Here is a 25790-nt window from a genome sequence, read left to right on the forward strand (position 1 = left end):
TACAAATACCAAGGAGATGTTCATTGATTTCACCAAGCATGGAGGACTGCAACTATAATCAATGGAACCAGCTGAAGTTGTATGAATACAAATACCTGGGCACTGTCAATGATGACAAACTGCGTTTTGACTAGTGGTGATTCTTAAAAAATGTCAACAACAGCAGTATTTCTCGAGGATGCTATACTCTTTTGGAGTGAGCAGGAAGATTCTCAAAATTGTTTACACCTCCTTTATTGAAAGTACACTGACCTTTTCATCTACATGATTGATTTCTACATCTACATGGTTTCACTCCCTCTCAATCAAAAATAAGAAACACCTCCAGAGCATTGTGTACACATGTTCTAAAATCATTGGCCACCTTCTTCAGTCTCTGACATCACTGCACGACAAGGCAATACTAAGGAAAGCCATCTGCATCTTAGAAGACACTACCCATGTCCTAGAGTTTTTGAATGGCTGCCCTCTGGCAGGCGTCTGCGCTGTCCTCTGGCTAGGACTAACAGGAGGAAGGCCACCTTTACTTTTGAGGCTATTCGCCTTTTGAACTTGAATATGCTACAAGCCCCCTCCTCCTCCCTCTCCTGGGACTAACCCCCTCCCCCCCTTTACATCCCTGTCTGTCCTGTCCTTTCTTTTGTCCTGTCTTACATGTCTTATATGTTGTGTTATGTCTTATATGTCACTATGCCTGCATAGGGAAATTGCCCCTCGGAGATAAATAACGTTTTTTGAATTTATGAATTGAAAAAACACCAGTTGGCACACATCAGGGCAGTGGGAACGGTTTAAGGGACAGCAGAACTAATGCACAAACACTGATCAAGAGCACTGAATGTAGAGGTGTATTGGATTGGTGGTTCAGTTGAGTTAAAATATCATCAATCTTTCTCCAGTATACTAACTCCCCCTTTAAGGTTTAGTTATTCATTCTTTTCCTGTCTTTCTTTTGTTTGTTTTCATATCTGTTGTCTTGTATGTTGATGTTTTGTTTGTTATATGTATTGTGTGGACTCTAGGAAAAGTATCTATTCTTTTCCTGCTTTTATATCTTTTATATCGCTTCTCGGCCTTTTGGCTAAGATCAAGTGTAGTATCTGTTCTTATCAGTTTAATATCTGATACGTCCTCTACCCGAGGGGCAGCCGTGTCAATTATTGTCTAATAATGTATGGGGCCGCCGTGGCCTACTGGTTAGCGCTTCAGACTTGTAACTGGAGGGTTACCGGTTCAAACCCCGACCAGTAGGCACGGCTGAAGTGCCCCTGAGCAAAGCACCTAACCCCTCGCTGCTCCCAGAGCGCCGCTGTTGTTGCAGGCAGCTCACTGCGCCGGCATTAGTGTGTGCTTCACCTCACTGTTCACTGTGTGTTTCACTAATTCACGGATTGGGATAAATGCAGAGACTAAATTTCCCTCACGGGATCAAAAGAGTATATATACTTATATCTGTTGTCTTGTATGTTGGTTTCTTGTTTGTTATATCTTGTGTGTGGAGCCCAGGAAGAGTAGCTGATGTTTTCTGCGTCAGCTAAGGCCAAGCCTCAGTATCTATTGTCTGCATGCCTGGTGGGGAAATACCTACAGCTGTGTGAGTAACGCTGATAACCCAGATCGCAAACATAAGTCTTTTCTCTATGCAAGCAAGCTGCCTTTGTTTTAGTATCAGAGGAATAACTGCAAGGCTGTTATGCAATGGCATGTGCGTTTGGTGACTGTCTGATCTTATCTGATGCTAATCTTCAACTGTCTGTTCACTCTTGCCCTTTGTGGCATGCTTAGTGTAGTTTAACTACAGATAGCAGAAATTGTTTGAAAGTGTTCAGCTGTGCACACATTTAATATTTTATTATGTTACAGCCTAAGATAAGTAAATTAAAGCTATACTCAATACCCCATAATGACAGTGAAAGTGCAAATTAGATTTAAGACATGTTTACAAAATTATTAACAAAAACTGAAATATCACATTGATGTAAAGTATTCAGACACCATATTAACACATGATGACACACACATGCCTGCTGCACTGAAGGGTTGTCAGACCACAGAGGCCAAAGTTTGGAACAACCAGGATACACTAAAATGTGATGTACTCAAATTTACCTTAAATTACCCCTGAAAAAAAATACCAAAACCACTTCATTTATATTAAATGGCCCTTAATTTGTAAAACAGGCCCTTAATTTGACCTTGAAATGCCATTTTAAGGTTTGAGCCCTTAATCTACACTTACGGTGTCAATTCAGGGGTTCCCTTTATTTGTTGTGATTAAGGGGGTAAGTAAGAATAATTTATTTTATTTTAAGGAGTTAATTCAGGGATCACTTCAGTAGGAGCTCTTTTTAGACTCTACAAGCCAAATTTGATCAATCAGGGGGATCTTGGTGAGAGAGGTGACTAAGAACCCAGTGTTCACACCCCAGCCAACTAGAGACTGTGTCAGGGTGCTTTTTGTTATCTCTGCTGTCTAACACATTTCAATCTGTGCCGATATATAGCTAAAGGTGTTGGTGCAAAACACATTATGCAGATTGCCTTTTATAAATTATATGAGAAAAATACTATATAATTTATACTAGCATTGTTTTTTATGCAAGATTCTGTGTAAAAGGCAGACAAAAACACACTGAATATTGTCAGATGAAAATCCATGAGCTAGAGCTCCCCTTGAATGGCACATTCACACAGTTAGGAATTGGATAGTTGTAGGCCTATGGAATTATGATTCATTCAAAATAAAGTTATTCTCTGCAGAGACTGTATTTTGAATAAGGAGTGAGAACACCAGTCCTGTGTGCTGGAGTGCGCTGCTGTACTGGCTGATCTCTTCATTTGCCGTTCTCTCTCGCCCTCTAGTGTTGGAAGACGTGTAGGCCTAGCCTACTGTTCGGAACATGCGGATATTTGGCATTACATTTGTGAAGTCTTCAAATCTTGATTTCACCTTTCAAAGTACTCGACAGGTTTGACTTTGACAGGGGTGCCCTGTTTCCATGTGGCATTTTAGTTTCGATAGTTTCATGCTCTCATGTGCCAGCCATTTAGGCTACAGCACACCACACACTGGGGTTTCTGCCATATGTTGTCCTCAATTTACCGGTAAGTGAATCCATATCCTAGCCTAGCCTACTTATGAACAAATATGCGGAATAGGATAATTTTTAGGCTAGCCTACTTATTCATAGGTTTTATCAGGTCCCTTTCCACAGGTGTATTAATCAAGCACCACATGCAGTCTGCATTGATAATTAAGGTGGTTGATTTTATACACCTGTGGAAAGGGACCTGATGAAACCCATGAATACTGTAGATAGCTTAGCCTATACTGTGTATTTATCATAGGCTACTGAGCAATTAGACTAACACACAAGATAGACTACATGTAATAGAGTATTTCGATTTGTGTTTGCTGACAAAAGAGGAACCTTTTATTTAGAGTGGCTATTTCACATTTAAAAGTTGAAATAGCCTATTTAATTTATTACTTCATCAAACATTAGCCTAAATCAACCAGACACCCCTACAATAGCTGCATTACTTCAAGTGTCAAAACTGCAGTTTTGGAGGAAGTATATGGCTCTTATGCAGGAAATGCAGTATTTCGGACATGAAAAAACAGCATTGTAGTCTAGTACTGCAAAGAAAATACTATTGTACTGCATTGTACTGTAGTACTATAACTGCACTTTTTGTAAGGGATTGGAATCTAATATGACAATAATATAGACATAACTTTTGTTCTCCCACTGAAACTCAAAGTCAAGATCAGAGTTTTTTGGGGGGATTTTCTTGGCGGTTAATGTCATGCGATCAAACAGCAAGTGGGCCATGTTAGGCATGTCCAGTCTAGGCCTGTGTGTGCCATCTGTGTGGGGCCAGGCAAGCAGCAGCTGGTTGGGTTTTAGGTGGCTCTGGAGGGCACAGAGGTGTGGTCCTGGATATATCTGTCTTGCAGAGTCATGTTGTCCTATTAGCGTTCACTAACGCGCCCACTGTTGCGTCTCTGGTTTAATCCGGGTGTGGGAAAATGTGTCCCATGAAAGATGATTCATAGATCCAAAAGGATGAGCCGAGATAGTTAGGGTGATTATAATGGGCTTTGCTTAGGCTACTGGTGTACTACTGTGTGTAGGCATACATCATAAATCATTCTTCATGCATTCATGCATTGGTAATAAAAATGAATGTGAAGGAACATGGTTGTCAGATCTTTTCCAGTCTTGACAACATTATCAATGGTTTTAACATAAATACCATAGAAGTAATCATTGTGTCTGTCTTGAGGTAGCATGTGTCTGCGGCAGTAATAAAAGAGGACTTTGGACAATGGAAAAAGCTGTGTCTGAGGACAGAGGCACAAACTGCAGTCTGAATCGGAGAGGAAATGTGGGGCTGCATACATCGATAAGGTAATTCTAAATACTAACTGATCTCTCACTTTCTCAAAATTTGTTCTTTTCCAAAATTATCTTTATAAAGCTGTAACACTGACAGAGCAAGTCATTAGTCAAAAAGCAATGCTATGGTGGATTATAATAAAGTATGATGATATTATGAGTATTGTGTCTCTGAACAAAGTACATTAACCTTGAAATAGACAAGTGTGTATAATGTTATTTGTAAAGTAATTGCAAGTGTTAAGCCAGTGTAACATATAGAGGTATAGGCTATAATCTGTTCAAATTCACTTTGTCTTGCTACTAGTTTGAGACAACACTGCAGTCCGCATGACATACATACACATTAACAAAGTCATATGAGAGAGAGGCCGTCTGGCTGTCAGATCATATGACTGTAGTGGGCAACCCTTTGAAATCTAGAATGGGTGAACTAAAATGCATATATGCAAAATGCATACTTTCAGCCAGAATAAGTAATTGATGCATGTCCACAATATCACTAGTACCTAAAACGTCTACACTCTCATCATTTGATAAACGTTTTGATTGATGTTATTCCTCATATTTGTAAGTCACTTTGGATGAAAGCATATGTTGAATTAATAAATATAAAGGTTAAATGTATAAGGTAGCATGTGCACCAGTTTGCTGGTGTTTGGTAATAGTCCATAAAATATTTCTGCCTTTGTATAGATATATTGAACCAGATATTATGGGGCGAAAGAGTATTTTACATTTTGCATGATTTCAGCTGTTAATAAAATGGTGTGACATACTGTCTGAGCATTTAGAAAAATATCTTATGTGTCACATTATAACACACTCACACACAATGACGTATAAATGACTGGACAAATTCATGACTGAGTTCATTCTTCTCAAGATTCCATCTTTTTGCTTTGAAATGGCATTTTGTGTTGTCTGTTCAGTATTACGTTTTACCGAGGACAGCCACCATGAGCAGCACACTTTGGAGAAGCCAGTCCCTGAAGAATCTCTCTCAGGGGCAAAAGTCATGGGCGTCGCCAGTGGCATCCCAGCGGCCCGGAAGAAAGTCTGTCTCGCAACTTGTCCAGCAGTGAGTTACAATCACATTCACTTACCTAGCGCCAGATGACCAGTACTTCAGTATTTCCGTACTGACTGTCTTTGTGTTTGGTTTGAACAGGTACCAAAGTTGTGTTGAACTGAGAACTGCAGGCATAGAGGAAAATGGACTAAAGGTTGGGTGTTCCACAATCATTGTGACATGAATTGAAAATATAAATATACTCATGAGTCTAAAACATATATTCCTACTTAGATGGCATAAAACATGCCCAAACATGCCCTACCCATACTACCTTACTATGGCACACCTGTATGCTGATCTTTCATCCTTTGCTCCAGCTTCAGCTCTGTACAGATGAGTTCCAGGATGGCGGTATGCTGGGTGCTCCAGTGAAGCGCAACCAGGCCCACCTGTGGGAGGACCCCTCCGGTTTCCGAGGATGGACCACGCTGACCCGGAGCCGCTCCATGGAGGGGCTGTCCCTGCGTCCGCGTGAGCCAGCAGGCACCAGTGCCCTCCGGGCGCTCTTTGAGTCCAAGAACGCCCTGCAGCAGGACTTCTCCAGCAGCCCCCGGCTCCACACTACACACCCTGTCAAGCAGAGCCCTGCGAAGCCCACGCCAGCCGCCACCAGGGGAGAGCCAGCGGCTGCACGCCACAGCAGTGAAGTCACACCAGCACAGAGCAATGGCACGCACCAGGTGGGCCTCATGCTCTATATTGGTCTCAGTAAACAAGAGTGGCAGACTGACAGCCAAAATGATTAGACCTGTACTGAAAGAATGGTTACCCTTATTAAGCATACAAAGGCCTTTGAGACCAATTGAACAGCTGTCTATGAGATCCTTTAAGCTTCTCTCAAAGCAGCTCTGCATTAATGTCTGGTTGGTCGTTCACATTTTTTGTCGTCTGACATGCAACATTTAAATTTGAATAACCTACACACTGGTTAATATTATTTTAAGCAGTTTCATATGATGGATATGTTTCTATGTAATCTGAAACTACATCATTTGTAAATCATAAAAAAAAACAGATTTATATCGCTATTATCTTTGTTTGCACAGAGGGTGAATGCTGCTCAACCAGAGAGGTTGGAGAGGAGGAAAACCATTGCTGGTGTCCCAGGATCACTATTCAAGGAAGAGAGCAGTCCAAGGGGTGAGTACAACATTCATAAAGAGGTGGGTGTGTTAGAGGTAATGTATGTGACAGAAGCCACATATGGCTCAGTAGCCGCACAGACAGATAAACTTATCTATACACCACACCTGCGAGACAGGGTAGGTCAAAAGCTGTCTCCTGCATAGAAACAAGAGACATTCACAGTCAAACCATTCAACGCATTCAACGCATTCAGGGCCATGGGAATCTATGTCTCTGTGCTGCAGACATGTGTGAGGCTGTGCCCATGTTAAAAATATTCCTCAGTTAATCCAAACACCGCACAGGGAGGGCATGCCAACACCCACAGAAAAACCTTTTAGGCAAACCGTAGCTCCGGTTTCACTGCCAAAGAGCTGGATGCCACTGAGCACAAGTAGGAGGATATGAACGTGTAGACACAGAACTATGTCCATGACACACGCATGCTGGAGACATGATGTGGCCTGTAGGGTTACACCTGTGACAGGGAGCCGGACTCTGACATGGCTAAATCCGAAGGCCGTAGAGGTGGCATAGTTCTCACATGCGTCAGTCAGGATGGAATCAGATGCAGTCTGAGCCAAGTGTTTGCCACAAAGGTTTTGACAGGGAGAGGCTTGGCAGAAGATCCGAAAGGGCTTTGTGGATGCACATGCCACCACAGTGCTCACTTTGTTTACTGGTTCAGGTCACCATCAGGGGGATTGAAAAAACAACCCAGATTGTTTACAACCTAAATGTATTTTCAAAGTTTTGACATCAGAAGTCAGGAAGGTTTTTACGTATTTAGTTATTTATTTTAATTGTATGTCTCTCCTTTGTATTAGTTTATATCAAACTAATACTTTTAATAAACCCCATAAGATCTTGCTAGTAAAATGAATAAATGAGTTTAGTAGCCAATAATGACTAGCCTTTTTTCCACCATAAAGGAATGGTGGCCCTTTCTTAATGATCACTCATATTCTTTGTGGCTTAATATTGTCACTGACAGGTTATATATATGAGGTTGGAGTTGAGCAAATTTGACCTTTCTCAGAGATTGGCCTATGTGACGAAATTTCAGAGTCTGTCATATTATGGTGTTAAAACCTCTTTGGTCTACATAGCCATACATGTTACAGTACAGTTGTACATGATTCGTACTTAGTTGATGATAGAACATCGGACATGTGCATCGTTACACTGAAGTATGAGTGTGTTCATGGCCACATGCACAATGAAAAATATCTGTCATGATTCTACATATCGACATTAAATATAGAGGTCAAATGTAGTTTACTTACCGGTATATTAGCAATTTAAGTTAATTTATTTGAGTTGGCCATGATATTTATTATATAAACCATTACCGTTTTAATAGCAGCTTACAGCTTACATGACTCTCACCAGAGAAATTCAGGACAGTGCTGACACCTGATTATTTATTTGGAGGCTATGTCTATCCTTAATCATTCATCCACACAGCACAACATGATTGTTCATAATTATAAATAGACATCTTGGCCGTTTGGGTGGTGATGCCAAGCCGAAAAGAGGCCATGATCAGGGAGCAATCTATTCATAACCCCTATATTCATACTTAATAACACTGAAACACCTGATGACATCAGAATGGATTGGGGGGAGGGGTAAAACTGAGATGCGAAGGGGATCCCAAACTACTTCCAGTACCACTGATTGACTCAGTCTTGTGGAATACAAGCCGTAAACCCCCCCCCCCCCCCCCCCCCCCAAAAATAGCAGACTGCTTCATCGCTAGCGTAGCAGGGCCCTGATAAAAATCAGCTGTCACCAGAGCCGCAGAGCCAGAGACAAGCAGAGTGGCAGAGAGAGCGGAGCTCGCCAGCCAAACGCTACACACAGCATTTGATCCAGAGGGGGGATCCTCCTACGGCAGTCACAGAGAGAGAGAGAGGGAGAGGAACTCTAGCAGACAGCACTGGAGCTATATAATCTCATTCAAGCAGCTTCAGACACAACAACACAAAAACCTGACAGGCCTGAACAAGGTGATCAGCAATCAGTGAGTATTATGGCCTTTGTACTGCAATAACGAGGTATTGTTTCACAGCGTATGATGACAGAACATTTAGTAGTTTCAGTCATATGGGTATCCTGTTGTCGCTTGATTTAAGTAAACATATTATCCTAGATGCATAAATTGACATTAGTGTGTGTGAGTGTGTGATAATAAGGCAAACCTCCGTATAATTTACTATTGAACCAGTCAGTGTTATGGTAAGATCTATCTGAGTTCAAATGCTGCTGCTATCAAATTGTGTGATGTGAGTTTGGTTGTTTTGCTCAACTCAGAGGTCGTGCCACAGAGAGGCTGAATTTACTAAAAGCTTTTCACTGCCACAACAATCATCAAATTTTATAAAGGAGGACATTCTGAACAGGCTTTATCTTAGCTCTTGTCCTAGCACTATAAAGCTTTAAAGGCACTGCCAGCCTAAACGCCAGAGACACAACCCATGCAAACTGTGAGCATTTATGGCGATGGGTTTATGAATAGACATAGTTTTGACACATTTCCCCCTCATTTTGAGTGTCAGAACAGGTTGGGGAGGGCAGCTGAAGACACTTTGAGCAAATGCCAACTGCATATCACAATCATTTGGACAGCTGTCATCAGCACTAAAGCACTCTCAAAGCATAGCTCCTTATAGCGCTGGGCCTGGCCTCAATTACTCAGTGGAAAGAATGGTGGGAGATAGCCATGTTTTGTGAATAAGTGATGCAAATAAGATCCCCCCATGATGGCTCAAGATTATACTTACAACATGTTGTGTTTGAATTTGCTTTTATTAAGGGGGTGTTCCACAGTTTTTAATGAAACCATACAGTAATAACCTAAACTCATCAAACGTTATCAAGGCACCCTTTACATTCAATTTTGAAGTACAGTGTACTTAAATACTTGATAGGCACAAGCGGCATCTAATATCATATATGTATATTTATGTATGTGAAGTATGTGTTGTCACGTGTTGGGGTGAAGGTGAGGTGAGGACCCCAAAGACTGAGTTTAGAATAGATAATCATCATGCAAAGACTACAAAGCAGGGAGACTGCAGAGGATAACTGTTCAGTAAGAAGATGAATTCCATTTTTTATTGTGCACTTGTGAATGTTGTGGTGGTTACCACACTTCACCACACCTCTGATGGCTGTGGCTGCCGTCCGGCCTAAATGCTGCTGTGCCCTGGTATTCTCTCTGTCCATTCAGCTATGCAAACGCTTTAAGCCCGGACTCGTGAGAGGCGCCAGTGTGTGGCCGTTCTTTTGTCTGTGGGAGCTTACGGTGTAAAAATGGGGGTATGCCCGGAGCTGAGCTGACCATCAGTTACTGCTGACAGATCTTTGCTGCAGGCCAGGGCTGCTGATCTCCCAAACTGTGGGGTTGCATACCTCAAACACCTTGAAAATAGTTGTCTAGGACTATATGAGCTGTAATAATCAATAGTCCCATGATTTTCCATACATGTTCTCATTTAATGAGGTTCAAATAAATAACAAAGTAATGCATTTTCCAAGTTTCAGATGTAAACTCAAAAGGAAACAATCAATTGGCATAAAGCATGAGATGGATTCAGATGTTCACTATTCACTAAGAATTCAGAACTCTCCACTTCCATGTTGACCACATTTTGGAGGCCTCTAAGGTTTTCCGACACAATGTTATTTGATAACAATACTGACAGATGTCAAAGGGGGTCACACTCCAGCTGAGTTAGCAGTTGTTGTTGGCATTCCTCCCCATCCATGGTCACTTCACTCCAAAGAGAACAAAAGGTTGCTGAACATTATTTGAAACCTATTTTTGTTTTAGTCATGGCAAAGAAGAACAACAAAACATTTAATGTTATGCCACTATTATCTGTATTGTTATTGTGAGAAGTTGAGACAAAGTTCAAGTTGAGACCTCATTCATGTGCAATGAACAAAGCAGTCACACCCTGAAATCAAACCTCGGCCACATGTCCCATCACACTATGCTATTGGGGTTACCCATCAAAAAGGTTTTCTTGACTGTTGTTTTGTCTGCTTTGTGAAAATAGCTTTCACAGTGGGTGGCATTTCTGAACTACTAGCATAGTTTCCACTTGCTCCAAGGTATAACAATAGCTTAGAGCGATAAGCGACACGCTAGTGGCACTCGGCTATATTTACTCACTGCTATCAATGAGTCTGTCTACTGAGACACCAAGAGGCTGTAGCAATTCTGTCCAGTTCATTCTTATCTCCTGTATGTGGGTCACTGCAACACCAACCGCTTTATATGTCAGTTGGGCATGCAATCATGATCACACTGCTGGTTAATTTTATTGTGTTTTGGTGTCTTTATCTTAGGTCTACTGTGTTACATTTTATTTTAATATCAACTGATGTTCATCTTAAAATAGCCATTATAGCTTACCTGTTGTTAAAAGAATAGAAATATCATCTCAGGTCTGTGGCCTTGTGAGCCTTTATACCCTAAATATGATCTTTTATTTTAAGTGTACATTTAGTGGTCAGCAAATCACAACCATCTTTGACGTGTATTACTTTTTTATTATAATGTTGGCCTTTTATTTTGCTACAGATAGTTTGAGAAGAGCGCCATTAGACAAAAGAACTGCATCCTCTGGCATAACACGGGGCCGGACTACTTCATCTCTGAGACCCACCCTGCAGTCCGTAAAAGACAGATCTGCTCTCTACCTGTCAAAAGCAGCAGCTGCAGAATCACCAGGAACTACCACACAGCAAGTGAGTGCTTAGAATACCAGCCGTGCTTCCCATGCCTCCCAGGCATTTATTACTTAGGTCAAGAGCTCTGACTGGCTGATGCAGATCACTGGGGTGGGTGGGGGAGGCTGACAGTGACATGGGGTTAAGGGCAACTGATCAGAAGGAGTCATAAATGACAGGAAATGCATTTTTGGAACATCAACACACTGTAATTATTTTAGACTAAAAATACCACCATGCTAAATATGTGTTATTTGGTAGTAGTGAAATCTACAAACTTTTAACATTATATGCTGGAATTCTACAGGGTCGTGTCATCCAGGAGCACATTGCGACCTCGGAAAAGAAAACTAAACAAAGCAAGGTACTGCTACATTTACTTTTATGATTAATTCTCTTGGACTGCAGTGGAACTAATCCTCATGTGTTTTATTCTAACTTTGCACTAAACAAAATGTTTGCTAATGCTTTAAGATGTGAAAAAGTGAAATGTCATTGGTTTTCAAATATAATACCAAATACCAAAACATTGCCTCATCTCATAATTCCTCGCTGAACCACAAACACTCTACCAACTATCAAAACATTGCTCTAATATTACATAAATATTAATGTATATACAGTAGATTGTGTCAAGATTTAGATGACATTCGGTTTTCGGGGAATCCTCTTTATAAACACTAGCTAGATGATACACACATCAGGATCTAGGGTACTTATAATTTCCCACACCCTGAACATTGCATTTGAGGAGGGTGAGGAGTTCATATTTCATATTAATCCGTGTGGAGTTCATCTAACATCTGCGTGTGGTGCTGTGACATACTTCCAGTGATAGAAGGCAAACCCTTCAGAAAACAGGTAATGTACTGCCACAAATATTAACATTCATGACTAACCCAAACAATATGTTACTAATTTTACAATTTTGTTTGTGTGTAGTTGAAATTAACAACATCCCTTCCCTTTTTCTTTCCCATCCAAGATGTCTGACCTAACCAAACAGATAAGAGTAACTGATGCTAATGGAGAGGATGACCTCCCTCCCCCTCCCCCACCACCACCTAGAACTCACATGGATGAATCGACAGCCACTAGAGACGCAAACGTCCTCCCTGTTCCTCCACCCAAAGAGACATTCTCAACATTCTACCAGCAGCGGCAGAAAAGTGAACTAAAGAGACTCTTCAAACATATTCATCCAGATGTGAAGATGAACTTAGATGATGTGATTGATGATGAGATAGTGAAGGCAATACACATAAATGCTCAAGCTGCTGATTCAAACTACCAGGGGGAGGTCCAATCCATGCGGTGGATTTTTGAGAACTGGACTCTTGACAACATTGGGGATCCTCATAGCACTAAGAAGCTACTTGATGAGGAGAACCTCCAGGGAGGGGATGTCAGAGGCACTTCTTCCATGTTTGAGCATGGTGTTTTGGACATTTCTCAGGCATCCTCATCAGCTGACAGTCAAGGCCTGGTCAAGGGAGATGTTCGCACAGCCACCTGGTTGTTTGAGACAAAGCCCTTGGATTGCCTTGGCAAATCCAGCACTGAAGAAGGGGAACTTGTTGAGGCAGTATTGAAGGAGGCGGTTGTGAAAGGTGATGTTTCGGGTGCAAGACTCCTGTTTGAATCCAAGCCCCTAGACGCTTTGGGCCACTGCTGCTCTGTTGAAGATCACAGTTTCCTTCGGCTTAAGTCAGAATTCGAAGAACATAAAGGAGACGTTAAGAAGACAGTGAGGCTTTTTCAGACAGATCCCCAATGTGCTCTGAGGGATAGCAGTGGCAACATCCACAAGATTAAATCCATCTGCAGGGAGGAGATACAGAGTAGCAACTTCAACACAGCACGCTGGCTCTTTGAGACTCAACCCCTGGATGTCATTAACAAGGACACCTCTGGTATTCAGATCATTCGGGGTATATCCCTTGAGGAGGCTCAAAAAGGTGGAGTTGACAAGAAGAGGTGGATGTTTGAAACACAGCCATTAGATGCCATCTGTGAGGGGGCTGTGGAGGAACAGAAGTTTCAGGGCATATCAGATCTAGAGGGAGTAGCTGATGTTGGAATGAAGCAAAAGCTTTTTGAAACACAGCCTTTAGCAGCAATCAAGGGTGAGACGACATCAGAGGGAGTTGAAGAGAAAGAAGGGATTGTTGGAGGAGATGTTAAATCTACTCTTTGGCTTTTTGAAACTCAGCCTACAGAGACAGTGAAGGACAGCTATGAGGTGGGGCGTCTCAAAAGAGTCACAGTTTCTCCAGATGAAAGGGGAGAAGTGAAAGACAAAAGACAAACATTTGAGAAGATGAACATCAGCAAAGTTAAACTTGACAAAGATAACAAAGTTGAAGACATAGAAAAGGGCGATGTGAAATCTTTCAAGCATCTCTTTGAAACCATCCCTATCGATCACATATCACAGTCTGAAGACAAACAATCCGAAAGCCTTGATATCACAGCTGGGAATGTGAAAGGTAATAAAGCATTGTTTGAATCAACACCCCTATATGCAATCAAAGACAGCTCTGGAAATTTCCACGAAGTAACAACTGTCAGCAGAGAGGAGATTATCAAAGCGAATATTCAGAATTACAAATGGATGTTTGAGACAAAACCACTCGACACGTTTGAGGAAGGAACAGGGAAAGTAGAGATTATCAAAGGCATAACAAGACAAGAAGATTCAGGCAGTGATGTCAGAATGGCAAAATGGCTGTTTGAAACTCAACCTCTGGATGGCATCCATTTAAAATTTAACAAAAAGGAACAGGACTTATCATTAGAACAGGATGAGGTTAAAAAGGGCGATGTCAAGACATGCAAGTGGCTATTCGAGACAAAGCCCATGGACATTCTGTATGAAAAAGTAGAGAAAAAACAAGAGACAGAAACAATACCCAAGGCAGATGTCAAATCGCAAACATGGCTTTTTGAGACACAGCCTCTGGATAACATTAAAGATGGTGAAGCCCAAAGTCTGAAATTATGCAAAACTTTGCAAAATGAGCTGACCAGTGATGTCAAAGTGAAAACAGTAAAACACCTCTTTGAGACAGAAACCTTGGACAGAATCACAAGAAGAACAGACTCAGAGACAGACATGAGATATGTCAGTGAAATAAACATCCAGTCAGGGGATGTCTCACGAGTGAAAGAAATTTTTGAATCCCAGTCTCTTGATGAAATTGGATGTGAAATGTTGAAGGCAAATACAGAGGAACAGGATACAGGCATCCAGGCAGGATCTGTTCACAAGTTTACTTGGGTTTTTGAGAATCAACCCATTAGTGCCATAAATGAGAAAGAGGATGATACAACAACCATGAGGACTGTCACTGATGTGGAAAGTGGTGATGTTGGAAGCAAGAAGTTCATATTTGAAACCTTCTCTCTGGACAAGATTGAGGACACAGACCAGCTGCTTGGACATCAGTCAATGAGTGTGGAAAAGCCTGTGAGTGGTGTGGATGTGAAGTCAAGCACTATGTTGTTTGAATCTCAGCCTCTTTATGCAATCAAAGACAAGGAAGGGCAGTTTCATGAAGTCACCACAGTCAAGAAAGAGGAGGTGTTGAGTGGAGATGTGCGAGGAGCTCGGTGGATGTTTGAGACCAAGCCCCTCGATTCCATTCAAGCAGACAAAGAAATTTATGTAATTCGAGCTGTGACACAAGAGGATGTCCTTAAAGGTGATGTGAAATCCGCTCGGTGGAGGTTTGAAACCCAGCCCCTGGACTCGCTCACATCCCAAGAAGGGCCATCAGTCAAAATAGTAGAGGACATCAATGGCAGCAACAATGTGCAACTGAGTAAAAAGCTCTTTGAATCTGACCAGGCAGCTCAGCGGAAGTATGTGAGGATGGTCAGTGTCACAGATGTCCAGCAGGGGGATGTCCGCACCTCGACCTGGCTCTTTGAGTCTCAGCCGATTGATTCACTGAAAGGTGAACCACAAGAGCAGAGTGAAATGCAAACAGTTCACAGAGAAGAAGTCCAGAAAGGGGATGTAAAACGGTGCACCTGGTTATTTGAATCTAAACCGCTAGATGAAATTAAGGACACTGAACACTCAAATGTTAACGGTGTAGAGCAAGAGCAGGAGCACATCCCAAAAGCAGATGTGAAAAGCACCACCTGGATGTTTGAAACCACCCCACTGGATAAAATCACAGTGGAGAGTGTGTCTGAAAACCTTTATCGCCTCAACCAACTCAGCATTATTCACTCAAGTGGGATCATCATCCAAACCCATGATACTAAAAATGTCAACATGGCCAAATATCTACTTGTTCCCGATGAGGGCCCCAAAGTTCAAAAGGAAGAAACTGTGGAGGGAAATATCAGAAACATCATGTTACAGCTCCTGTATAGACCAAACCTGAAGCCTAGAGTTGTTATCTTACAAGAAGAAGAACAAGGAAATGTTCAGGCTTCAGTGTTGGAGATCCCACTTCATCAACAATCAGCTCTTCATGAAGAACAAAAACAGAAAATGGAAAGGGTCGCTCAAATCATTGAGGGTGTCCTTGTTCAAAGCAAGACAACTCAATCTGGACTGGTGATGCAAGAATCTGAGGATGGGCAACCAGAGATCACCGTTTACTCATTCCGTTGCCACAACAGTCTAAAAATGGAAAGTGTCAACATCCAAAGGGGAGATGTCAAATCCACAATAGGAAACCTATTGGCTACTGCCCAAAGCTCAAGAGTGACCGCATCATGTAAATTGGAGGAAAATGAAAAAGGAAATGTAGACCTATACAGAAGTTGCATTGAAAAGGGAAATCTGCAGTACCTCAAGAACCTACAAGCAGAACCCTTGGAGGATGACCTTGATTCAGTGCCAAAAGAACAGATTGAAATTGTCCAGGGGGATGTAAAGGAGGCCAAGAGACACCTCAAAGAACAAAAGGACAATGTGGAGAGAACTGTGTTGGATATTGTATCAGGGGATGTCAAAACCACCAAAAAAGTGTTCTTGAGTAGTTCAACTGGTGTAAACGTTGACCACTGCGTGCCAAAGGATGAGATCATCCCTGGAGATGTCACAATTGCCAAACAGCAGCTTGGCGAAGCCGGAAAGCAGCCATCTCTGGTGCAGAAAGAAGAGATTGTCTCAGGTGACATCAAAGCCACGTTGGAGTCTTTGGAGCGGGCCAAACAACAGAGCATGCATGTGGAGCGGGAGGTCATTACTCCTGGAACCATCTATGATCTGGATGTGTCTTCACAAGAGTCAGAAGTTGACGAAAGACAGAATTACAAGGAGATAATACTTTCAGGGGACATCAAGGCAGCAAAACAGTCCCTGGAAGAAGCAAAAAGTAGGAGCATGAGAGTAGAGCGTGAAGCTGTTGTTCCAGGGAAAATATTTGACCTCAATGCAGCATCCTTGCAGGAGGGCCTCTCAGCAATGAAGACTTCAGCCTCAACCACGAGTAGCCCACGGATTACGACAACATTTCGCAAGGTCAGTGCCTCAGAAATGTATCAGGGAACCAATGAAAAATGTGAAGCTTTTCGTCAGAGTGAAGTGGGAAGGATGTCAGATGTAAATGCTAGCGCAGTGGAAACTAATTCAAAAGGTGCCAGTGTCTCTTACATTCCTTACATAATGTCAGAGAGTGAAGCCATGAATCAAGAGCAAGAGACAGCTGAGGAGGTTGTTAAAGGGGATGTGAAGGCTGCCATCCAGGCATTGTATAGTGCTGCTAATGAACAGAGATCCACAGACAAAGAAGAGATTGTGAAAGGTGATATGCAAGCAGCACTACAGTCACTTCAGAAGTCTAGTGTTAATGTGTCCCAAGGGGATTATAAAGCAGCAATGATTTATAGGAAAGCAGGGCAATTTTACTCAGAGGGCAGAAAGAAAAAAGACTCAGGGACTGTGTACAAGCAGAATGTAATGTCTGTGCCTCCATCTGACACTGAATTGTCCCCTTCGGTTTCAGTAACCTACAAGGAGCATCAGTCCCCGGCACCAAAGAATTCAGCACCTGTCGTTAGTTCCAGCCCAGCGGAAAGTTCTAGAGCTTCCATCCCCTCTCCTTTGATAAATGAAGGTCTGATTCCGCCACCCCTTCCTCCAAAGACCTGTGATCAACTTAAAGAGTTAAAACCAGCCCTGCCACCAAAGCCACAGTGGCATACCATATCTCCTACTGAATCCAATAACAACAACAGTGACGCCCCTTACATTCCGGCCATCCCTCCCAAAATGAAAATGGGAAAATCAACTCCTCCACCTTTACCACAAAGGACTGCTTTCATCAAGAATGAAGATTCACACCACTTGCATGCCGTAAAAGAGACAGAGATGCAACAGTTGACCAATACAACAGAACACCGAATTGCCAAAAAGACAAAGCAATGCACTGAAAGATGGGAACAGGAAAAAACAATTGAAGCTCTCTCAGATAATACCACAGCCAGCAAACACACTACAGCTCAAAGTGCTGCTGAGATGGAGAGAAATGTTGTACAAAAGATAAATGCTGCAGAGGAGATCCGCTTGTGTATGCAGACTTACTCTACAGACAGTGAGGCCAAAAACGAACTGAATATGGGCTTCAAAGTCGCCCTTCAAAACTTTGGGGGAAGGAAAAAGGGAGCTGAGGTGGATGAAACTGCAAAATTGACAAAGAAAGCCAAAGCTGTCAGAGAGACAGAACCTGCTGGCATTTCCCATGGATGTGCTTTAAATACACAGGGCAACACCCTGACAGGGAGTGTCAGCCCACCGCCTGTCTCCCCCGAGCCTCAAAGGGACGATCATTCTAACACCACTGTCATCTTAAGGGAAAAACGAGGGAGGAGAGAAACTGAAGATGAACGGCGCCAAAGGTTATCTGTGCACAGGGATGAAATCATGAGGGGCAATGTGAAAGCAACAATGGAGATTTTTGAAAATCTCAGAAAACGGGAGGAACTAAAGACAATCCTTTGCCAAGTTCAGGAAATGGAGGGAGACACAAGTGAAGTAGATGTTAAATATTTGAGGACTCTTTATGAGAATGTGCCCTCTTGGGTAGTAAGACAAAGTAAAGTTCAAAGGCATAGTAATTCTACATGTGTAAAGAATGTTGATGCAGAGACAGAATCACTGAGGGATGAAACTGACAGTGTGTCCTCAGTTGAGGCAGCATTTGAAGATCTGGAAAAAGCAAGTATAGATATAATATGTTTAAAAGAGCAGACCTTAGTAAAACTTTTGGAAATAGAAGAGGCAATAAAAAAGGCTTTGTACTCGGTGTCAAACTTGAAATCTGAGGCAGATATCATGGGATTATCAGGACTTTTTAATGAATCCCTGAACACAGAGCAATGCTCCCAGAACACGAACAACATCAGGAAAATTAGTATTGTCACTAGCAAAGCAAAAACAGATCAAAGGAAATCAGAACAAGAGGTCGCCAAAGGAAAAACGAAAGTTGAGGACGTTCAAAGGGAAGTGCCATTGAAAAAGCCAGAGGTTCTTCATCCAAAACCATTCCCAAACCCCCCCTCCTCTCCATCATTCATCTCCATTCACTCAGCTGCAAGAAAACCTGCAGGGGCACCCAAGTCACCTCCCCCTCAACCCCCACAGTCTACTAACAATGCAGAGAGCAGGGCTCCAAGTTCCAATGGTTATCACAGTCCCAATGGTGATCTGAATCAATCCTGTGAAACAAAGGTAGCAAACCACTTTTATAGTCCAAAAACCCCCAAACGAAAAGTCAGCATACTAGAAGTGCAAACACTGCCAGAGCCAGAGCCAGTAGCCGGAATCATTGGAACGAAGACAGTCAGCGAAACATATGAAGAGAGAGACTGCTTTGGCAATTCATTCGTCTCTTCCACTACATCAACCTTTGTCACAAAAGAGACCAAAGCCTCTTCTTCTCGCGAGGTTCTGACCAATCCAAACAAATCAGTTCAAGTGATTGCATCCCCTCTAATGCACAGGTCTGATCGCACATTTGCAGAAAGGAAACAGTCTCATGTTAAAGACAATAGCAAAGTGTTTGTTACATTTGGCCATACCAAAACAGGAAAACATTAACAGGCATCTCCCTTAATGCATATAAGAGTTCCTTTGTTTATATTGTTACCTCTTATATGAGGCCAATTTATTCATAAATGTGTCTTTTTTGGAGAACTTAACTAAACATAGTACTTATCATTCTTATTATTGTCTATCCTTAGAATGACTTTGTATGTTTTTAAAAAAGAATTTTTTCAAAGTTTAATGTAGATTATTTTATACAGTATTGTTAATAAATTGTCTGTATTGTTTGTTTAATATGACTGTGTGTATGATATATTCATATCATTGTTAAATAAAATAACTCAATGTTTTCATGTTTGTTGTCAATTACATTCACTCAAAACATTCGTACCATAAAACAAGACATCTCAGGCTGACATTTTCAGGTCCAGAAAACTATCCCACCAATTCACCTTTAACCTATTATTTTTTTGATATGCGCAATATTATAAATCAAATAAAGGCTAAAATAGTCTTAATGTTGTAAATCCAGTGAAATGCCTATTGTTATATGAATTGTATTTACATAATGTGTCCACAATGTCTTTATGACATTGCTGTTGTTGTTCTCATAGTTCCAGCCTGCTGTCAAGGAAATGTGTTCTGCCTGTCTGAAACCAGTGTATCCAATGGAAAAATTAGGGGCAGGAAAACTTGTACTTCATAAATTGTGTTTCTGCTGTAAACACTGCAAGAAGAAGCTGAGGTGAGAGATCATGATGGATATATGTAGTCAGAAAAAATCAAATCAAACTAATGAAAGATTATGTATTATAGATTATTCAATTTATTGTACATTCCAGGTAATATCTAACATGAGTGGGTTGTTTTGATGAAAACAATATTTTAAATAAATATCACATGGTACAATGGGCCCTCATTTAAGTGGCTGGCAAAGTGCAAAGTCTTTTAACAAGCAAGGTTCTTGTGCATGAATTATAGCTATGTGGGAGCGTTGAGCTGACTCATCAATGTTTGCGGTCTTGCCTGTCGTGTCAAAATTAGCCCAGATGTTAAATGAGCTCTGTTTACAACTTAGTGTCTATGTTTGAATGATGATGAGTGTATGTTTTTGTTTGGTACCAAAACAACATCGATCCATGCAGTTTTAAATAAGATCGGAATATGCATTTACAACTGAATAGCATATAGCATAGTCTTTGGGGCAGCTTTTCTACAAACCATTAGGCTAAAAAAATCGTTAAACATCAATGCTACTATGGAGAGGATCTCTGCAGACAAACTGAAGTGCGTCTGAGTGTCTTGAATAGCGCTATAGGCCTACAACTAATTCTTCTTCTTCTTCTTCTTCTTCTTCTTCTTCTTCTTATTATTATTATTATGATATTAGTTTGTGCTCCATTAGGCAATGGAATTGTATGGACTTTATCCACATTAGGTGGTGGCAACATTTAATGATTGTTTTAGTTACTGGCTTAAAAAGTGTTTTATTTAGATGCAGCAAAGTAACCCCCAAAGGTTATGCTATTCAGTATGCATATTCAAAACGGCACTGATTGATGTCATTTTGGTCCCAAATGAAAACACTCATCATCCACAAACAGCCCCTAGATGTTTATTAGACTTTAAGAATTTGCACTTTCACCATCATTCAAATTAGGGTCCAATAGCTAATGAATGAATGAATGAATGAATGAATTAATTAATTAAATATATATATACCATATATATATAAATATTCAATCAAATATTTTCTATTAAACCTAACTGCAATTTGATTGATATTACTTGGAATTCATTGTTTAAAAAATGGTAACATTGTTTTGCAAATTAACTCATCAAATACAATCAGTATGCTCAAGCAAATGATTATGTTACGTATACATACATTTTGAAGCATACATAAAAGCATTATGATTATTCATTTTTATATAAAAATCAATTAAACCCACTTCACAAAAGACAACATATAGCAGAACACCTATTTCTCTTTCATTGCAGTGTTCACAATTATTCAGCTCTTTATGGGGAGTTCTATTGCACATCCCACTATCAACAGCTGTTTAAGCGTAAAGGAAACTATGATGAAGGCTTTGGCCACAAACAACACAAAGACCGCTGGCTCCTGAAGACAGAAACATCGACAGCCACGCCAGAGACCAAGACCAATCAGAAGTCACAGACAAAAAACAAGGTTATTCCCATGGATGGCTCTATGGCACCTCCTACTGGTGTTACTGGTTCACTGCAAAAGAACAGGGACACCCTTATTACAGGCAGTCCTGATACCAGGAACAAGTTGAAAGTAAGTTGGCCTCCAGAGAAAAAAGTTCACAGAGGCAGCCCAGCGCTGAAAGAAAATTCACCTATGATGCGACATCAAACTACTGACAAACGTAATGGCAGCACTTTCTTTTCTCACAACACGGAGCAATCTGTAAAACATGCAACAAAGTCACATCACACTGAGGTCACTAAGAAAGACCCGTTGTCACCCGTTGTTCCTGCTGCAGAAAGCTTTAAAAAGACAAGACAGAAGCAGTTTGAGCATGTAGATGCAACTCATTCACAGGAAACTAAAACCCCACCAAAGCACTCTGAATTGATCTCTCGCAACAAATCTCCAACATCCTCCCCACTTCAGCCTCCCCACAGGACCCTGCCTAATTACTCTGCACCAGTAACACCAAAGACAAACCACGTATCCAGTCAAAACCCACCAAGCCCAGATAAACTGAAGAAATCTGTCAGATTTGCATCAGCCATTGAAACAACAGTAGAAATAAATAATGAAAACCTCGTCTCAGCTATGGAAAGTGAAAACGAATATGTGTTCTCTGTCAGAGATACACTCAACAGCTCTACTGGGGCTGTGAATGCAGATGAGCACACTGTAACAACAGAGGAAAACCAGTCTGAAGAGACTCCCAACTGTTATGACACCTTACCCAGTGATATTAACATGATTGATAGTGGCATTCAGCACATGTCACAGTCAGACAGTGAAGAGGCCTGGAACCCCCCCACTGCTGATGTGAATGGGCAGTCTGAGGCACTTCAAGCAGGGAGGGAGATGGATGCAGTCACAACGGTTAGCAGCGTCAATGAGAGAGATTATTCTTGCAACCCCCCTAATACTGTTGTGAATGAGCAGTCTGAGGCACTTCAAGCTAGGGGGGAAATGGATGCAGACGCAATGGTTCGCAATGTCAATGAGAGAGATTATTTGAATAGTCACGATGCAGCCATGGAGATGTCAACCAGTCACGAAGAGGCTGGAATTAAGATACATCATGCTGAGAAAAGAGAGTCAGATTCACTAGATACCGAAATGCAGAAGAGTGAACTGCAACCTGAGAAGGGAAACAAACAGGAGGAAACAACAGAATCACAGGTGCCTAACAACCAATCACTGCCTACTGAGAAATCCAATGTGAAAACGAAACAGGAGAAGACTAGCACTCTAAGAGGATCATGGTCCAAGGGGAAAAGCCCCCTCTCCAAGCTTTTTGCCCCCAACACAAAAGAGAAAACCCCCAAGAGTGAAGCTGTGGACAACAAGAAGTCTGAGGGCAAACCCAAAAATCTCCTGAGCAAGCTGTTTCAGACTTCCTCAGACACAAAGAAAGAGAAGGAGCTCAAAATGGACATTGCAGCCACAGCGAATAACAAAGTTGAGGAGAATGTGATGGTCCAGAAGAATCCAAATGATGAAAATGAACAGTCTTTAAATGGTTTCCTCCATCAAGCAGACAGTCTGGCTGCAGTAGATGTTTTTTCCTCCACCTCAGACATGCCTTTGGTCACGGAGGAGAGCAGCTTGGCAGATATCCCAACTTTAGCACCCTCAACAGCTGACACAAACACAGAGGAGTCCTTAGCAGTGGCCTTTGATGTGTTTGGGGAACAACCACTGGGGCAAAAGGATCAGGGAAATGGAACAATTGTTAAACATGGAGAAGTTGACATCAGGGAAGATCCATTTGGGGCACCTCTTGTAGAGGCAGAGGCTAGCGATATTTTAGGGGCTCTTTCCACAGAATCCTCTGATGTTCACTCTGCTGGTGACCCGTTCGGTCTGACCAGCCCTTTTAATCCAGAGGAACAGCTTGACATATTCAGTTTAAATGACACACATGCCCCTTCAAACCAAAACACCTCTCAGCACCAGGAGATGTTTGATTTCATGATAGATTCCAGTTCCAATCAAACTCAGAATCTGTTTGAAGAGCCCACCCCTCAACAGGATGCCTTTGACCTATTCAGCTCTGATACCATACCACCGCAATCCACAACTGCAACTGAGCTAACAGAAGATGGATCAAACACCTTTCTCAACCCTCTAAGTGATGATATATTTGGAAATGGCCAAACAGGGTCTAACACTGTGGATGTGGCTAAGGGTGATACACAAGCTCAGAATCTGTTTGAAGAGCCCACCCCTCAACAGGATGCCTTTGACCTATTCAGCTCTGATACCATACCACCGCAATCCACAACTGCAACTGAGCTAACAGAAGATGGATCAAACACCTTTCTCAACCCTCTCAGTAATGATATATTTGGAACTGGCCAAACAGGGTCTAACACCATGGATGTGGCTATGTGTGATACACAAACTCTAACAGCAGATGGATCAAACACCTTTCTCAACCCGTCCAGTGATGATATATTTGGAACTGGCCAAACAGGGTCTAACACCATGGATGTGGCTATGGGTGATACACAAACTCTAACAGCAGATGGATCAAACACCTTTCTCAACCCGTCCAGTGATGATATATTTGGAACTGGCCAAACAGGGTCTAACACCATGGATGTGGCTATGGGTGATACACAAGCTCTAACAGCAGATGGATCAAACACCTTTCTCAACCCATCCAGTGATGATATATTTGGAACTGGCCAAACAGGGTCTAACACCATGGATGTGGCTATGGGTGATACACAAGCTGTAACTGATCCATTTGACACCTTTCTGGGACTAGACAAGGAACCAACAGTCTCTTCTATCAAGCAAGACAATGTTGTTGACATACTCTCAATTACTCCTGGCATTTCCCAAACATCAGCTGATCTAGTGGATGGATTTCTGGATCCCATCACTATGAACACACCAGAAACCAAGGAAGGTGGAAGTGCCAATAGCTGGATGGATGATTTGCTGAGCTAATGTGAAAAGGCTGAGACATTGTTCATTTACCAAACGTGCACTGACCGATAAAACCTGTCTTTTGTTTATTTGACATGGTGTATTTCCTTCTGTACTAATTTCTGTTGTTTATTTTTCACACACCCACCATTTCTTCCCCCAAAACTCACCAATTGGGTCATTCCACGTCAATTCAACCAGGGCCCACGCACTTAGGTCTCAAAAAATTCTGAAAAAATTACCAGGTGTACCTATGTTACCCAGGAGACACACTGTAAAATGACTTTTATGTAAGATCAATACTTTCCAAGATAGAGCCAGTTTTTCTTTTCATGCAAATCTTTCTTTTTTATTTTCCATCCTGAACATGGCCAAAATGCACCATTGAGATCAATATATTTTATATAGAGTTACCACAATGTAACCTGTGGTAACTATACAAAACATATTTATCTAAATGGTGCATTTTGCCCATGTTCAGGGTGGAAAGTAAAAAAGAAAGATTTGCATAAGACAAGTCAAATTGGTGCAAAGAAGGGGTTTCATGGAGAATAAAGAAAAAAAATCTTTACAAAAATCTTTGTATATTCCCACAAGGTGGTTGGGTGCTCTGAAAATGATAACCAAAATGATTTTTCAGACTTGTGAGGTCTGCTGTTCAGACCCTGAAGGGATTTATTTTCTGTTCATTGCTTTTTGTGAGTGTTTCTACTTATCTCAGTAAGGAACATAAATCAAGAGCCTTTGTTGAGTACAAATATGTCTTCTGAAGGCCTAAACAGAGCCCAGCCAAAAACTCCAATAAAATTTTGATCAACTTTGAGGGACAGCTTGACCATGCAGGATGATCCAGACCAAACGTGACAATTTTGCTACATACTATTCCTATTTATGTACCAGCATGAAAAACTTGAGCCCCCTACATGGTTTAGTTCTTGCGCTATGGGCTTGTGAACTTTGACAAAAAAAGAGGCCGAACTAAATCGACACCCCCCTCCCCCTGTAAAACTGGCTGTATCTTGGAAAGTATTGATCTTACAGAACATTTTTTTTACAGTGTGTCTCCTGGGTAACATAGGTACACCTGGTAATTTTTTCAGAATTTTTTGAGACCTAAGTGCGTGGGCCCTGGTTGAATTGACGTGGAACGACCCAACTGAAAACACTATATATATATAATAAGAATTATTATTAAGAATTGCAAGAATATTGTCATTAAAATCAGTAGTAACAGAGTAAGTTCCACAGTGGATGATTAGACAAAAATGTTTTCTTGGATCAAGT

General features: G+C 41.5%; 1 protein-coding gene and 1 pseudogene across 2 annotated transcripts; both read left to right on the forward strand.

The window, feature by feature from the left end:
- The first annotated feature begins 1061 nt into the window (after positions 1-1061).
- On the forward strand, positions 1062-1176 carry LOC121684331 (annotated as a pseudogene).
- A 3110-nt stretch (positions 1177-4286) lies between these two features.
- xirp1 (xin actin binding repeat containing 1) lies at positions 4287-19707 on the forward strand. 2 transcript variants are annotated; one of them, XM_042108618.1, is made up of 8 exons: positions 4287-4415; positions 5336-5484; positions 5575-5629; positions 5796-6158; positions 6525-6618; positions 11198-11364; positions 11654-11710; positions 12332-19707. In XM_042108618.1, the coding sequence occupies exons 2-8, from the start codon at positions 5363-5365 to the stop codon at positions 19406-19408; spliced, it is 7935 nt and encodes a 2644-aa protein (XP_041964552.1). In that variant the 5' UTR covers positions 4287-4415; positions 5336-5362; the 3' UTR covers positions 19409-19707. The 2 variants fall into 2 exon arrangements, with proteins under 2 accessions (XP_041964552.1, XP_041964553.1); XM_042108619.1 differs by lacking the exons at positions 4287-4415; positions 5336-5484; positions 5575-5629; positions 5796-6158; positions 6525-6618 and adding an exon at positions 8410-8629.
- Positions 19708-25790: the final 6083 nt, after the last annotated feature.

The sequence above is a fragment of the Alosa sapidissima genome, chromosome 1 (assembly GCF_018492685.1).
Source record: "Alosa sapidissima isolate fAloSap1 chromosome 1, fAloSap1.pri, whole genome shotgun sequence".
Lineage (NCBI taxonomy): Eukaryota > Metazoa > Chordata > Actinopteri > Clupeiformes > Clupeidae > Alosa > Alosa sapidissima.

Bases quoted from the DNA above. Each gene is read 5' to 3' on its own strand.
- xirp1 (XM_042108618.1), top strand. From the start codon at position 5,363: ATGAGCAGCACACTTTGGAGAAGCCAGTCCCTGAAGAATCTCTCTCAG. The intron at 5,630-5,795 runs GTTGGGTGTTCC...CCTTTGCTCCAG, and splicing joins TAGAGGAAAATGGACTAAAG to CTTCAGCTCTGTACAGATGA. The intron at 6,619-11,197 runs GTGAGTACAACA...ATTTTGCTACAG, and splicing joins GGAAGAGAGCAGTCCAAGGG to ATAGTTTGAGAAGAGCGCCA.